General features: G+C 41.5%; 1 protein-coding gene, 3 non-coding genes and 1 pseudogene across 4 annotated transcripts; 3 read left to right on the top strand and 2 right to left on the bottom strand.

Moving 5' to 3' along the window:
- Positions 1-489: 489 nt before the first annotated feature.
- LOC146648868 (uncharacterized) lies at positions 490-1,467 on the top strand (annotated as a pseudogene).
- Positions 1,468-5,701: 4,234 nt separating this feature from the next.
- LOC146648869 (phosducin-like) lies at positions 5,702-9,664 on the bottom strand. The gene is made up of 6 exons (XM_085389369.1): positions 9,582-9,664; positions 7,724-7,784; positions 7,426-7,562; positions 7,104-7,323; positions 6,858-6,970; positions 5,702-6,178 (listed from the first exon to the last, which is right to left on the bottom strand). The coding sequence occupies exons 2-6, from the start codon at positions 7,770-7,772 to the stop codon at positions 5,990-5,992; spliced, it is 708 nt and encodes a 235-aa protein (XP_085245495.1). The 5' UTR covers positions 7,773-7,784; positions 9,582-9,664; the 3' UTR covers positions 5,702-5,989.
- Positions 9,665-12,086: 2,422 nt separating this feature from the next.
- trnan-guu (transfer RNA asparagine (anticodon GUU)) lies at positions 12,087-12,160 on the bottom strand. The gene has a single exon. It is a non-coding gene; the product is annotated as a tRNA-Asn (tRNA).
- Positions 12,161-12,367: 207 nt separating this feature from the next.
- On the top strand, positions 12,368-12,440 carry trnak-cuu (transfer RNA lysine (anticodon CUU)). The gene has a single exon. It is a non-coding gene; the product is annotated as a tRNA-Lys (tRNA).
- Positions 12,441-12,783: 343 nt separating this feature from the next.
- trnag-ucc (transfer RNA glycine (anticodon UCC)) lies at positions 12,784-12,855 on the top strand. Its single transcript has one exon. It is a non-coding gene; the product is annotated as a tRNA-Gly (tRNA).
- The last annotated feature ends 306 nt before the right edge of the window (positions 12,856-13,161 follow it).

Here is a 13,161-nt window from a genome sequence, read left to right on the forward strand (position 1 = left end):
ATAATTTCAAATTATGCGTCATGAACGATGTAACCTCGGAACATTTTACACACACGCTACCCAAAAACAACACTTGCAATGAAGACAAAGTTACACAAGTGTACAGGAACTGTAAACACAACTGGATCAGAGCTTCATATGGAGGCGGGTGTTATTGCTAAAAGACAATAGCATCCACCATTACTCAGGCACGCAGCATAGCTATTAGGTTGGCAGAGCTGGAATAGCTCATGTAAATACAGTGTAATACACTTCACATCCTAAACATCTTAAATTATGAAAGACTAAACATCACAGTGTTCATCTGTGCACACAACTCAGTCCCAAGGCACTCTGCTGCCCTCTACTGTCCAAAGTGATATGGCACTCTCTTGCGACACAAAACTTTGTGAACCTCATTACAGCAGCAAAGTGAAACATGCGCAATTACCTCCATATGTAACAACGCTGAATTTACAGTTGTGACCACATGTTTGTGTGGGTCACAGAATGACTGTTGGAGAAAAAAATCAAGACAAGACAAATAAAACCATCTTACTTGTGGCTTAAATCTGCTCTGGTCAACACTCTGCTCAACTACACGATGGGAGTGAAGTGGGAGGATGAAGTCTGGTTTAGGATTGTAGAGGAGGAGAAAAGAAGTCAGACATCAGGTGTGATCCTGTACGAGATCTTTGATTTTGAAGATGAAACTCTGCCCTGCTCTCTGGCCATCATCAAAACTCCTGGATATGGAGACTCCAGAGGGACTGAACATGATGGACTTGTTGGATGGAGTTCATGAAGTTAGTGCAGTGGGTCTGGCGATGAAGGCGACAGACAATCGACTGGGTGACCGACTGATGTACGTCTTTGATTCAGTGTAAATTCTTTGTAACGATATGTAAGGAAAAAATTATAGCTCTCATCACACTCAGATGGAAGAAAACCTAAAAATACATTTAAGCTCCTGAAGGTGCAAAACTTAAATGTGCCAAAAATGAGAAGAATCGGTCTGTTCACTTCCTGTTTAATAACGGCCAGCTTGAAGATAAGAAAGAAAAATACCTGAAACTAAATTTTGAGCTCAGAGAGAGGAATGTAAGAGTTCACAGCCTTCCTGAAAGAAACTGCACCTCCAAAGCCAAGAGCAGCATTTAAAATGTTAAAGCAAAGTATCAGACTGACAGCCTGCATCCAAAATCTGCAAGAAAGAATCAGATTCACTGCAGTAAAACACAGAGAGATGAAACTCTAGAGAAACATGACAACATGAAGAATGAAGAGGTCACTCCATTTGTTGCTGAAGTTTTTAAACATAAAGAACCAATCAGAGACGAGACGCCTGGGCCGGGTTGTAAAACAGCTGTCAGCTGTACAGTCTGTGAGGAGATCTGTCACTGTCCTGGATGCATGGTGCCCTTAAATCACTGTGAGGTCTTTAGAGATGGTCTCTGCACGCCACGTGTCCTGCATCACTGCATGTGAAAGGTAAGTGGAGACATGTGACCAGGATAAGGAGAGGTCAGAAGAACGAACCACCAACAAAAGAGAAGGATGTTCATTGACTTGGAAAGAAAACAAACCGACTGACAGCCGAGAAGTTTTGTTTTGTTGTCTTTTCTTTTCCCGCCTGTCCCGTTTGGTTCTTTTGCATCAGAATTATTGTCTAAAGGCAAAGAAAGATGCCCAACGGATTTACTTTACCAAATGGACCATCCCGGCCTTGCCGTATATGCTCTGCTATACCCGGAGAAGCGGCCTCTCTCCTCCCCAGTGCTGCTTTTTGCTGGGACAACCAGCATTGTTGCTGTGGGAAACATAGCAGTGACCACTCTCCCCTTGGAGGATTTCTGGGAAGGAATGTTGGTGTTGATGGCATGTTGCTACACCTTACACTTAACATACCTGAAATGTGTTGCAACGGTCCTCTCTGTCATACAAACTGAGGTCATCGCTGATGCCATCCTTGATCGAGATGCCACTAGTGCATATAAGAAAGCAATAGCTGAGTGGAAGTCGTTCTTTGAAAAATAGGTGAATACCAAGCAGGATTTCATCGGGTCAGTTGCAGTTTGCTTAGTTTTGTAATACGTTTGAATAACTTGTGTTCCTAATTTGTCCTGAGAAATGGCTTCACTTAGAATTCCTTACAAAGGAATTTTTTTCTTAATAAAACTTTACCTGAGGCATGTGAAGGTTCAAGTCGTTTTTTGTATTATGCCATTATGTACAACATTGTGTGACTATGCCACCGTCACAAAAGTGTAAGACAGAAAAGTGTGTTTGATTTTACTTTCTGAATGAACACAACCAAATTCACTAAAAACCCAAGCATCTGGCATATTCAGAAGATCATTCTATATATTCAGACTTTCATTGTAATATATATATAATATTTTTCTAAACGGCATTCCATAATGTACATACATAAATATATACTATATATATTGTTTAGGGCGACTGGGGGAAAAAAGTGGGCACGTCTTTTTTTTTCTTCTTTTCCTGATGTCATGATCCTGGGTCTGTTGGCCCAGCGTTTTGAGTTTTAGTTTATGTAAGCCCGTCAGGTTTCCTAAGTTCATTTGTTATCATGCCTAGGTGTTTCTAGTTCTTATTATTTCCCCCTCGTGTTTCCAACTATGTTAAGTCTCCCCAGCTCTTCATGCGTTTCATGTCTGTGTCTTACGTTGTCAAGTTCGGGTTGTCATGTCTATGTCTCTTTATGTTTCCTGTTTTATTGTGAAGAGGTCTGGTGTTTCTGTGTTCATCGTGTTCAGTTTTACTCTCCCACTGTGACGTCATTATGTTCATGTGTGCCAGCTGTTTCCCCATGTGTTCCCACTTCCCTCATCCTCCTCCTGTGTGTATTTAGTCCGTGTGCTTTCAGTCATTTGTTGTCAGGTCGTCTGCTCATCCATGTCTCATCTCCAGGTACCCATGTCAGTTCACTATGGTTAAGCTTTTTCATGTTTTGTTATTAGTTCACCCAGTTTAGGTTATTGTTTAGTTTTCACCGATGCCCTATTATTTTGTACCCTCGTTGCTAGTCTCAATAAACGGCTTGTTTTGTTTATCCACACCATGTTTTGGTCTGCGTTTGAGTCCTCCTCTGGAACACTTATGGTCTGCCCCAGCCAGACCGTGACACCTGAATTTTTTTTCTCAGATTTTTTTTTTCCCAGTGGCCCTAATCCTCTTCCGTACTGGCGGGACTTAGTTGGTTTTGTTTATTATTTTGGCCTGGGCTCACCCTGGAGCTATGCTTCCTGACCTTTGAAATAACCTTTGTTTTACTCACAGCTGGTTTCGGATGTTTGGCTTGGGAATCAGGGCGGGTACTTGTCTCTCTCTCCTCCAGCCTTATGTGCGTCTCTACACGCCTAGACTAGGGCCGTAACAATGCGTAAGAAACATTGAAACTGAAACATTGTGGGGCTGTATACAAGGGCAGTTATGTAATATATTAAATAAATAAAGGTCGAGGGGCTATGGTCATTTAGGGTGGGGATGGTAATTCCACTGAGACCAAAATATTGCACATAGTTGATCAATAGCAGCAACAGAGTGGGTGTATTGGAGAAGTCTGTTCACACTCTGAGTTAGCATTAAGAGTTCTGACAGCCCACGGGATGATGGATCTAAACCTTTTTCAAGCAGGCAGGGTGTTGAAGAGGTGGTGGTTAGGGTGGAGGTGGCCCTTTATAAGTGCCCTGGCTCTGGAGAGACAACCTGGCAATTAAGTCCAGGGAGGAGCGTGGACAGCCGATCACCTTCTCTACAGTACTGTTGACCCTCTGCAGCCTCTTCTTGTCAGCTGTTGTGCAACCAGGGTACCACACAGGGATGGCGTGCACGCTCTCGATAGTGGCACGGTACACTGCAAAAACTCAAAATCTTACCAAGTATATTTCTCTTATTTCTAGTCAAATATCTCATTACACTTAAAATAAGACAAAAGCAGCTACAAAGCAACATTCCAGTAAGCTACAGAAAAACTAGATAATTTTCACTTGTTTCATTGGTAGATTTTTTCACTTATTTCAAGTCAAAATATCTTGCATTAAGTGAAAAGATCTGTGGAGGTTGCACTAATGGTTCTGAGAATTTTCATTTTGATCTGAGAAAAGCACCAAAGCGACTGAGAAAAACTGTAAAAAACCAACAGGTGATCTGAGCTTTGTGCCGTGGTACCCTGCTGGAAGCAGCCGTTACTGTGGTCGGCACCAGCACTCAGCAGGCCCATGTGATTAAATGATGAACAGTCAGCTGGGGACCGAAGTGTGAGGAGATAATGTCCTCCAACCCATTGTACCACCACAACCAGCAGCCTGAACTGTTGACACGAGACAGGATGGATTCATGCTTTCATGTTGTTCACACCAAATTCTGACCAGAACATCTGAAAGTTGCAGCAGAAATGAAAACTCGTTTTTCCAATCTTATGTTTCCCAGGTTTGTTGAGCCTCAGTTTCCTGGTCTTAGCTGTGAGTGGTAACGCTCGGATGGAACTTCTATTGCTAAGGCTGCTGCTGAAGTGTAGGAGTTATTTGGCTTGCTGTTGCCTTCCTATCACCTCAAAGCAGTCAGTCAATGTTTGTTTCATTTCGCCACATGACAGCTCAAAAAAACCTTATTTAGTTACAGAAGCTTTGGAAACCTTATCAATGTGCTTATCTGGTCCTTTTTCATCTGAGTTTTAGCAAGCTATTTTTGGCCACAGAAATATGGCTCGCTACATATTTTCTCTTTTTTTCTGACCTTTCCCTATAAATTGTTACAGATACATGGTTGTTAGGAAAATCCTAATATATGAGCAGTTTGTGAAATAGTCACACAGCCTGTCCAAAGACCGTGCAGGGTTCAAAGTCACCCTTCTCCTTCATGCCTGCATGTCTAAATGCTCGCACTCCCTGCCATGCTGCCATATAATTGACTGGATATTTGCACTAATCAGGAGTCGATGCGTTGATGATTTATAGCAGGAGGGTATTTTCATAGAAGTTGCCCAATAAATCAAGAAGCTCCACTAAAAACACATCAGTTTAGTAAAAAATGAAACATTTGAGTCCAGTATGGCCACGAAATATTGGCATAATGACCTAAATGCACCCTGTACACCGCCTCCTCCTTTTATCCTGCTGAGGTTTATGTAACCGTCCTTCTTCAAAGTACTTTTTTTAATCCTAATGTGTAATGATGACAGAACAGACTGGATAATTAAAGAGGATGAAAGCCCCGACTCATCGTCACCACCTGCGGTCTATTATAGTGGAGTCTTGTCAGACATGAAAAGTGATTCACTGTCTTTAGGGGGGAAACGCTGTCATAGACATGAATTAACAGATTATATTTTGTGACCCAAATGAAGACAAAAGACAAATTGACTTCATTAGTTACACTTTGCTAGCACCAGCTTGGATCTTCTTTTGCCTTCAGAACTGCTTAAATTCTTCGAGACACCGAGGCGCGCAGTGTGAAATAATGACTCAGGTCTGTCAAAAGAAAAGAAACGAACCTGCTTTGAGAAAGTGCAGAAGTTTGTTTAAAAATGTACGGAGTAAAAGTAAAACGTTGTCAGAAGAATACAGCACAGATGTATTTGTACTTTGTTCCCTCCCACCTCTGCAGTCCAGGATGATGTTTCATATACGTCACATTAAAATATGAATATTGCTAATTGTAAAAAAGACAGACAGACACTGACAGGATGTGATGAAGACATCTTTTATTGGAGAGTTATGACATCACTGCTAAGCAGTATTTCAGCACAGACCTGCTCGCCGTCTGTGGTTTACTTCTACCAGTCTCTAAATAGATTCAGCATTTGAGCTGCTGGATGTTTATCTGTATGCACAGTTGTGTGCTTTTTTTAAAAACATGTATATCCCAGCTGCTGTTCTTCCACTTCTTTTCCTCAGCTCTCCTTTTCATTTGCCCCTCACTGTCAGATGCACCCATCCTGTTTTCTACTTGTATTCGCTCCCCTCCAGCACACTGCATAAATGCTCTATTCCACTTCCCCTCCCTCATCCTCATCAGCAGCACATGCTTCAAATTCCTTCTCGGGTAAGAGGCCATATTCATTGAGAAAGGCCTCAACATCCGTTGCAAAGAACTCTTCATTGAAGTGTTTGGTCACAGCCAGGAAGTTACCCAGTAACTCACCAGCCTTGTACACCAATAGGGTAGGAAGAACCTGGAAGAATAGCAGCAAAACTCCAAATGAGCTTGTAGCCATTATAACTGGAAGTGCTCGGTGTAACTCCCAGCCACAGGAATATTTCCTGGACAAGAAACCTTTAAAAGAATGTTTTCAGTATAGGGAACAGGATGGAAATAAGAACCCGGGGAACCCTGCAGGGGTTGAGTTGTCCACTTGTCCTCATTTTTATAGATCAAGGCCAGAGTAACCCAAGCTTAAAGTGTTCATTAAGGTATTTGTCACACAGATATAAAATAAGCTCATAGATTAGTGTTGACCATAGGGTGCTTAGTTTATGTAGAAAATGTCGTTTGTTGTTGTTTCGGTTTACGTGCTGAAATTGTTTTATGTGTGTTTATGTGTAGACTTGTATATAGTTAAACATATAATGTCAAACTCTGAATATTGATTTGTAAATAAGGACATTTGAAATAAGGGCGCCGGAACAGAACAAGTGTAACGAAATCATACTCCTCTTCAAGCACACACATTGTGTAGACACAGAGATATACATGAAAACCAGATGCTTTTCTTGTTATTTCAGTTATATTTGCACGTTCAAAATAAAATTCTATCTATCTACACCCAAAACAAAGTTCTGTGCTACACGTTCTGGAGCTGAAAGTGCATTTAAAAGTCTAATTCTTCATCAGCAAAGTAGCAGTGCACTAACCTCAGAGGAGAAGCGTTCGGCAGCACCGGTGGCCACGGCGTCAATGCGACAGAATTTAACACTGGGGTATTCAGCAGCCAAACAGTCCAGGCATGAGTTCAGCTCTTCACAGCCTGACAAAGCACAGAGAAGCCGCAGCCGTTAGCAAACCACACTGTGTCCAGTACGTGGCTGTTTGGTGAATATCGATTTATTGTTTTCGTGTTGAGACTACACTTGAATATGCACCCCCCTCAAACACCTGACCTTTGACACCATGCTGGTAGATGTGGACCACCACCAGGGTCAACCGGTGTTCCTTCTCTATGACTTCAAGGAAGGCTTCTCCGCTCTCAAGTTCATGGACGGACTCAAACTTGGGACCAAAGCTCAGGCGCTCGTGCATTTCCTGCATACACTGTTTTCTGTAGCGTTTCAGGCAGCGTTCATCCTCATCTTGGATCAACTCATACTCCTGAACACTCATCTACAGTTGAGAAAACATATGTTACTGCTGCACTTGTTTTTACACTTGCATGCCTTTCTGTGGCATTACTAGGATTATATTGTTCCAGATGTTTCCATTCACCTTTCTGTTGAGTCTCTCCTTGTCATCATCTCGAGGACTGGACATTTGTCTGAGCAGCTCTCTCTTGTTCTGAGGGACAGTCTGATCCACACTGTCCAACTTAAACCTTCGCCAGTCATTAATGACACCTTTGGGACCTGGAGACACACAAAGAAGTGTAACAAAGCAACGTGTTTTCACGAGTGCAAAGCGCCACGAGTCGGCGACCACGAGTCAAAACAGCATCGAAGGCAATAATAGCCTGAATCCCCCGAGTTTTGCATCCAGCTGTAATAGACTATCGTGTGACGTCGCTGACCTGTGTGATTGGCGGGCACTTCGTCCTCTTCTTGAGTGGTGGCAGACATCCTTTGGGAAGCCTGCGACACACAGAGTAGACAACAGTGTTTTTGCTACTTGAACAATGTTTTCTTTAGCTTAAATAAGCTTGTGTCATTTTGACTTGATGTCACAACTAATCAACATTGTGACAGCTCCAAATCTGCACAGCAAAATCTCCAGTGTTAAATTAACACTTTTGACAGTGTTATATGTTTAAAGGTAACCTAGTCAGTTTTGAAGATTAACAAAGACTAACACTGAGCAGTGCTGATTTTCTAACACTGGAAAATAACTCAAAATGTTAGAAATATTCCAGTGTTAGAAAACCATCACTGCTCAGTGTTAGTCTTTGTTAATCTTCAAAACTGACTAGGTTACCTTTAAACATTTAATAAACATAATTTAACACTCAACAGTGTTGTATTTAACACTCAGAGGAGTGGACCCATATAGACTCTCTCTAGTGTTAATTTAACACTGGAGATTTTGCTGTGTGAATATCTGCAGCGTGATTCATGCATTTAAGCACACAGTTGTCACAAACATTTAGTTTAAACTAGGCTGAAGTTTACTTATCAGATTAAGATGAGATTACCAGGAGTCTGACACTCACACTTAGGACAGCTTATATAGATATATGTGAGTGAGATATGACATCATTTGTGAGCTAAAACCAATAAAATGTAATGAAAGCTAAACAAGACAATGAAGTTTTATTTTATTTATTATTTATAATGAATATTATTTAGATATTTATTTTATTGGTATGACCCTGAAAATGCAAAATCCTCTGTGACCGTTTTTACAATGGGAAAGATTTTTTCCTGCTTAGCGATGATCTAAATGCCAACATTGTAACTGATTCAAAAGAAGCTGATGGACTCATGATTGCGTTATTTATCTGTTTTATGGCTCATTACTCAAACATTTTTGTATGCTTGTCAAAACACAGAAACGTTGGAGTTCTGTCTGTACTCCCAGTTCAAAGCCATTTGTTACATTACATAACTTCTAATGAGCAACACGATGTCTTTCTTTTAGTGACACATTCAAGTATCAGCACAGAGCTGACAGCAAAGTTTCAACTAAACAGCCCACAGAAAAATGACGTGGCTACATTGATGTTGCTGGGTGGGAGGAGCTTCACTGTCACAATCTTAAAAGACTGTGCATATCATTGCTCTAATTTTTATTTTATTTTGCCTCCCACATGAACTGAGACCAGGCAATTGTGCATAAAAAGACGTGCTGGAAAATGTTGTATTTATTCTTTATTTGCTATGCATCCGTCTGATTAGCAACTGCGATCACTAAATATTCCAGATATATTGCTTTCATACACCAGTACATGCCACACTGAAAGCTGCTGAGACAGCTGGGCGGTCGATGACAGCAAAGCTACGTCAGTCATATAACTGATGAAGCCCGTTAGGCTGAAGCAGCTAATTCGTTCAGGTTGTCAAAGCTTTCATTTCTTCCTTCACTGGTTTCGATGAGCTCACATTCAGTTAAAGAAGTGAACTTTAACTCTAGAGGGCGATGCTTTTTAACATGACATGGCTTGAAAAGTCAGTAAGAAAACACATAAGAATTGATTTAAGAAAATGAAGAAATGCAGAAGCACACATAAACAGATTTATATGCAACAACATGTTTGTGGAACACCAAACAACAAAGTAACTGAGTGTTAACCACATCTGCCGAACAATGACATTACTCAGTGTGTGTCAAAGGCTAGACTTACACCAGCAGCATTAACATTAACGGTTTTCAATGCAAAAATAAATATTTGCACCAATGCATGCTTTCTAAAGAAAAAAAGGACCAGCTCTTACCTTTGTCTGATGAATAAGAATGGGTTTTAAAAGCCAGTCAGTCAATCTTGTGATTCACTGATAGTGTGAGATCTGGCTGAGAGCGGGGAGTGCCGGCTTACAGGGGGTGGAGCTAGAGCAGAGGGAATAAGCTTAATCTTCACAGTCGTCATAATCACTGTCACCATAATGTTGTGTTGTTTAATATGATTAGATGCAATATCTGTCTCAGTGTTATGGACTGAGGAGGCCGAAGTGGACACAGCATTTTTACTTGTTTTACTTATGGAAAACAAAACAAGTTAAAGTAGTCGTCTGTTGCTTCGGTTACTTTTGAGAAAAAGAAAAAAAGAGTGAAATATGGTCTTTATCTAGCCAATGAGTTTATTTCTTCAGTTTACTTTTTATGGTTTGTTTTGGACATCGCAGTTTAACTGTGGCAGTGTGTGCTCTGTTTTATCGTAGTATCTACAAGCCTGCAACACAAAATGTTAAAATAGAAACTTTTTATAATACAAAGAAAACCTCAGCAATCAGACAACAATCAGACAACCCCCTTTGAGTAAGCACTTGGCAAGAGCGGAAAGGAAAAACTCCTTTTCAACAGGAAGAAACCTCCGGAACCGGGCTCAGGAAGGGGCGGGGCCATCTTACCCTCCGACCATACATACATTACACAAACATCACATGGGGAAGACAGGTCAGAGGTATAACAATGCAAAATGCACCACATGAGGAAAGATAAGGAGAAAAAAATAACTCCCCCCAGACTGAACTCCAACAGGGAGATCAGTTTGAGAACAGAAAAAACACCTCAGCACATGAAACAACTCTTAATACACCAAAGAAACACATGACAAGCAACAGGGATGGGTAAAGGGTGAGAGACAGCCAGTGTAGACAGCACATCCGGGCCTGCGTGCGCTGGTTCCTTGATCCGCCGTCAGCATCGGAAGGGAATAAGCGTCGAAGGCGTTTGGAAAGGGAGGGGGGAGGAGTGCATATCAGTGTATATGTATGTGTGTGTGTGTCCAGAGTTCAGCTGAGACAGTGTCCTTCGTCCTGCCAGGCTAAGTAAACAGTCTAACAGCCAACCCAGGTGGCCTTGCATGGAATGGGAAGGAACAGACTCAACACAGTCGTTATCAGGGTGTTGTTGTTCAGCTCCAGCCTTGAGCCCACAGCTGGTGCCGAAGGGGTATGCACATGAAGTGATGGAGGTTTTTACTTTAGTGCAAACAGCTCATATGAATTTCAAAGCAGTTCTACAGTCCAACACTGGTCTCTCAATCTCCCGTTGGAGAGCCGTGAGCTTTGCCATACTTGTGCTCTGTGATGTTGTCATTTCTTGTGCTCAAGGAGCCAATTCTGAGAACTCACAGCAGTGTGCCTCCCCGAGATGTCATCCAATTTGCGCCCAGAGATGTTATTCCGAGCGAGCCCTTCTTAGATGTATCCAGTCTGCAGTCAGAGATCTTATTCTGAGTATTCACAGCAGCCGTAGCCTCTCCAAGATCTTCTCCGTGCTGCGTTCAATCAGCCCATTTTGAGAAACTCACGCCTCTTCCCATCGTTCCAATCCCAGCGGGCAGCCTTGTGGGGGTTTGAACAGCCGGTTCCGCTTCCTTAATTCTTCGATAAGTCAGGGCCAAGCCAGCTCCGATCAATCAGAACCCTGTTACCATGGTTCCGAATAGTTAGATATCTTCAGCACTCAGGCTCACCCGAGCCCAGACTTCTCGTTGAGAAAGGGGTGTCAATTGCATTTAGGGACCAGTTGATCAAAACCATAATTCAAATTAAAATATAAAACAAAAAGAAGATGCACATTCTCTGTCATATGGACTTGCATGAATAAAGGTCCTCTTCCTTCTCTCCAAGGTATGTGATAAGGCAGCAGATGGCTACTTCTCTAAGTATTTCAATTGTCTTGTGCTATTTAAGAAAAAATAAAGTATGAGTATAAACTACATGGGTGACTGCCAACAAAGTGCATTTCAAAGCTACCCAAAGTCTAAAGAGTTGTCCTACCTCAAGAAGCATGTCCTTGAGCTGCCTGATTCTCACTCCCTTAGCTCCTCCCCTTGAAAAAATGACATCCATCAGTTTTGGGGTGCAATGGTCAAGTGTAGCCATTCAAGGCTTACAGTGGTTGAACTCTTGAACTTCTCCTTTATCTGTAGACCACACAAACAGAAGAATTCAGTCTTGCAGACTATATTGCATTAATTAATGCTCTAATACATTAGTTAAAGATGATAGATGTGATCTAAGGCTACCCCAAGTTTTGAGGGAACAAAAACAATCTTAGTGAAGACAAGGGAGACATTCCCCACCATAACCATGGCGTAATCTGTAATTTTTTAGCAACCATGTTTTTGTTTCAAATTTACACATTGTGTTTATGTCTTTCAAGCTTATGTAAAAACATAAGCTTGAAAGTCGACCATGGCATATTCACCATATGTGAATTTGCCCGGGCTACACCAATGATCAATTACACCATAAATAATCAACAAAAAGTGCCGTCCCTGGGTGGGCTCGAACCACCAACCTTTCGGTTAACAGCCGAACGCGCTAACCGATTGCGCCACAGAGACACACGATCCTTAAAGCCCTTCAAGGAGAATAAACGCGTAAATTTTGACGAAAAAAATCTTGTCTTTTCCTTAGTCTACTAACTTTTCCGTTTACAATGATCAACACTTAAAGTATTGTTGGGCATACACACAGCAATAAGCAATAACAGCAGCTCTGTACCCTAACACTGTAGGTAAAGTCAAAGTATTTTTCCCTCGTTTACAGCTGCCCGGCTAGCTCAGTCGGTAGAGCATGAGACTCTTAATCTCAGGGTCGTGGGTTCGAGCCCCACGTTGGGCGCATGTCTTTTGTGTTTTGTATTTCCATACAACAAAAAAAGCCCATAGATATTTAGCCATTTAAACAAACAAAAAACAGAAACCACTGCTTCCGGAACCTTTCGCGTGTTAGGCGAACGTCATTCTGTTGTATACAATATATTATTCTTATTATATTCTAATTTTTGCTATATAACTTTTGCACTGTCCACTTCCTGCTGTGACAAAACAAATTTCCCACGTGTGGGACAAATAAAGGTTAGCTTATCTTATCTTATAACCACTACACTACGGAGACACTGGTGTCGATGTCAAGTTGAATGACCGAAACACCAGTTTACCAGACCGGTCTGTAGCCTATACATGCGTTGGTGGTATAGTGGTTAGCATAGCTGCCTTCCAAGCAGTTGACCCGGGTTCGATTCCCGGCCAACGCAAAGTTTTCGTGAACGATTTCCTACTACCAGCAGACAATCTACTGTTTTACATGTAAAGAAAAGATCACCCAGAATATGTCTCTTTAGCTCTGACCTTTTCTCGTTCTTCCTACAAAGATCTTATCAAATTAGTTTCTTTTTTTCTGAAATGTTTAAAAAAACAACACAACGCTGTTTTTAATGAGTTTAGGGCTAAAATGGGTATGTGTATGGTGTGACCTGGCTTAATCTATGATCAATAATTCAGGCCAATAAATCCCCAGAAAGTCAATTCTATTCACCTGTACACGGTTTTACACACACACA

The sequence above is a fragment of the Rhamphochromis longiceps genome, linkage group LG18 (genome assembly GCF_057381845.1).
Source record: "Rhamphochromis longiceps isolate RC_006_pf linkage group LG18, R_longiceps_female_GT1.1, whole genome shotgun sequence".
Taxonomy (NCBI): Eukaryota; Metazoa; Chordata; class Actinopteri; order Cichliformes; family Cichlidae; genus Rhamphochromis; species Rhamphochromis longiceps.

What these genes read in the sequence shown, in the direction of transcription:
- LOC146648869 (XM_085389369.1), bottom strand. Translation starts at nt 7,772, where the DNA reads ATGTCTGCCACCACTCAAGAAGAGGACGAAGTGCCCGCCAATCACACA. An exon ending in AGGAGAGACTCAACAGAAAG is followed by an intron (nt 7,324 to 7,425) that starts GTGAATGGAAAC and finishes TCTCAACTGTAG; the next exon opens with ATGAGTGTTCAGGAGTATGA. An exon ending in CTACCAGCATGGTGTCAAAG is followed by an intron (nt 6,971 to 7,103) that starts GTCAGGTGTTTG and finishes GTGCTTTGTCAG; the next exon opens with GCTGTGAAGAGCTGAACTCA.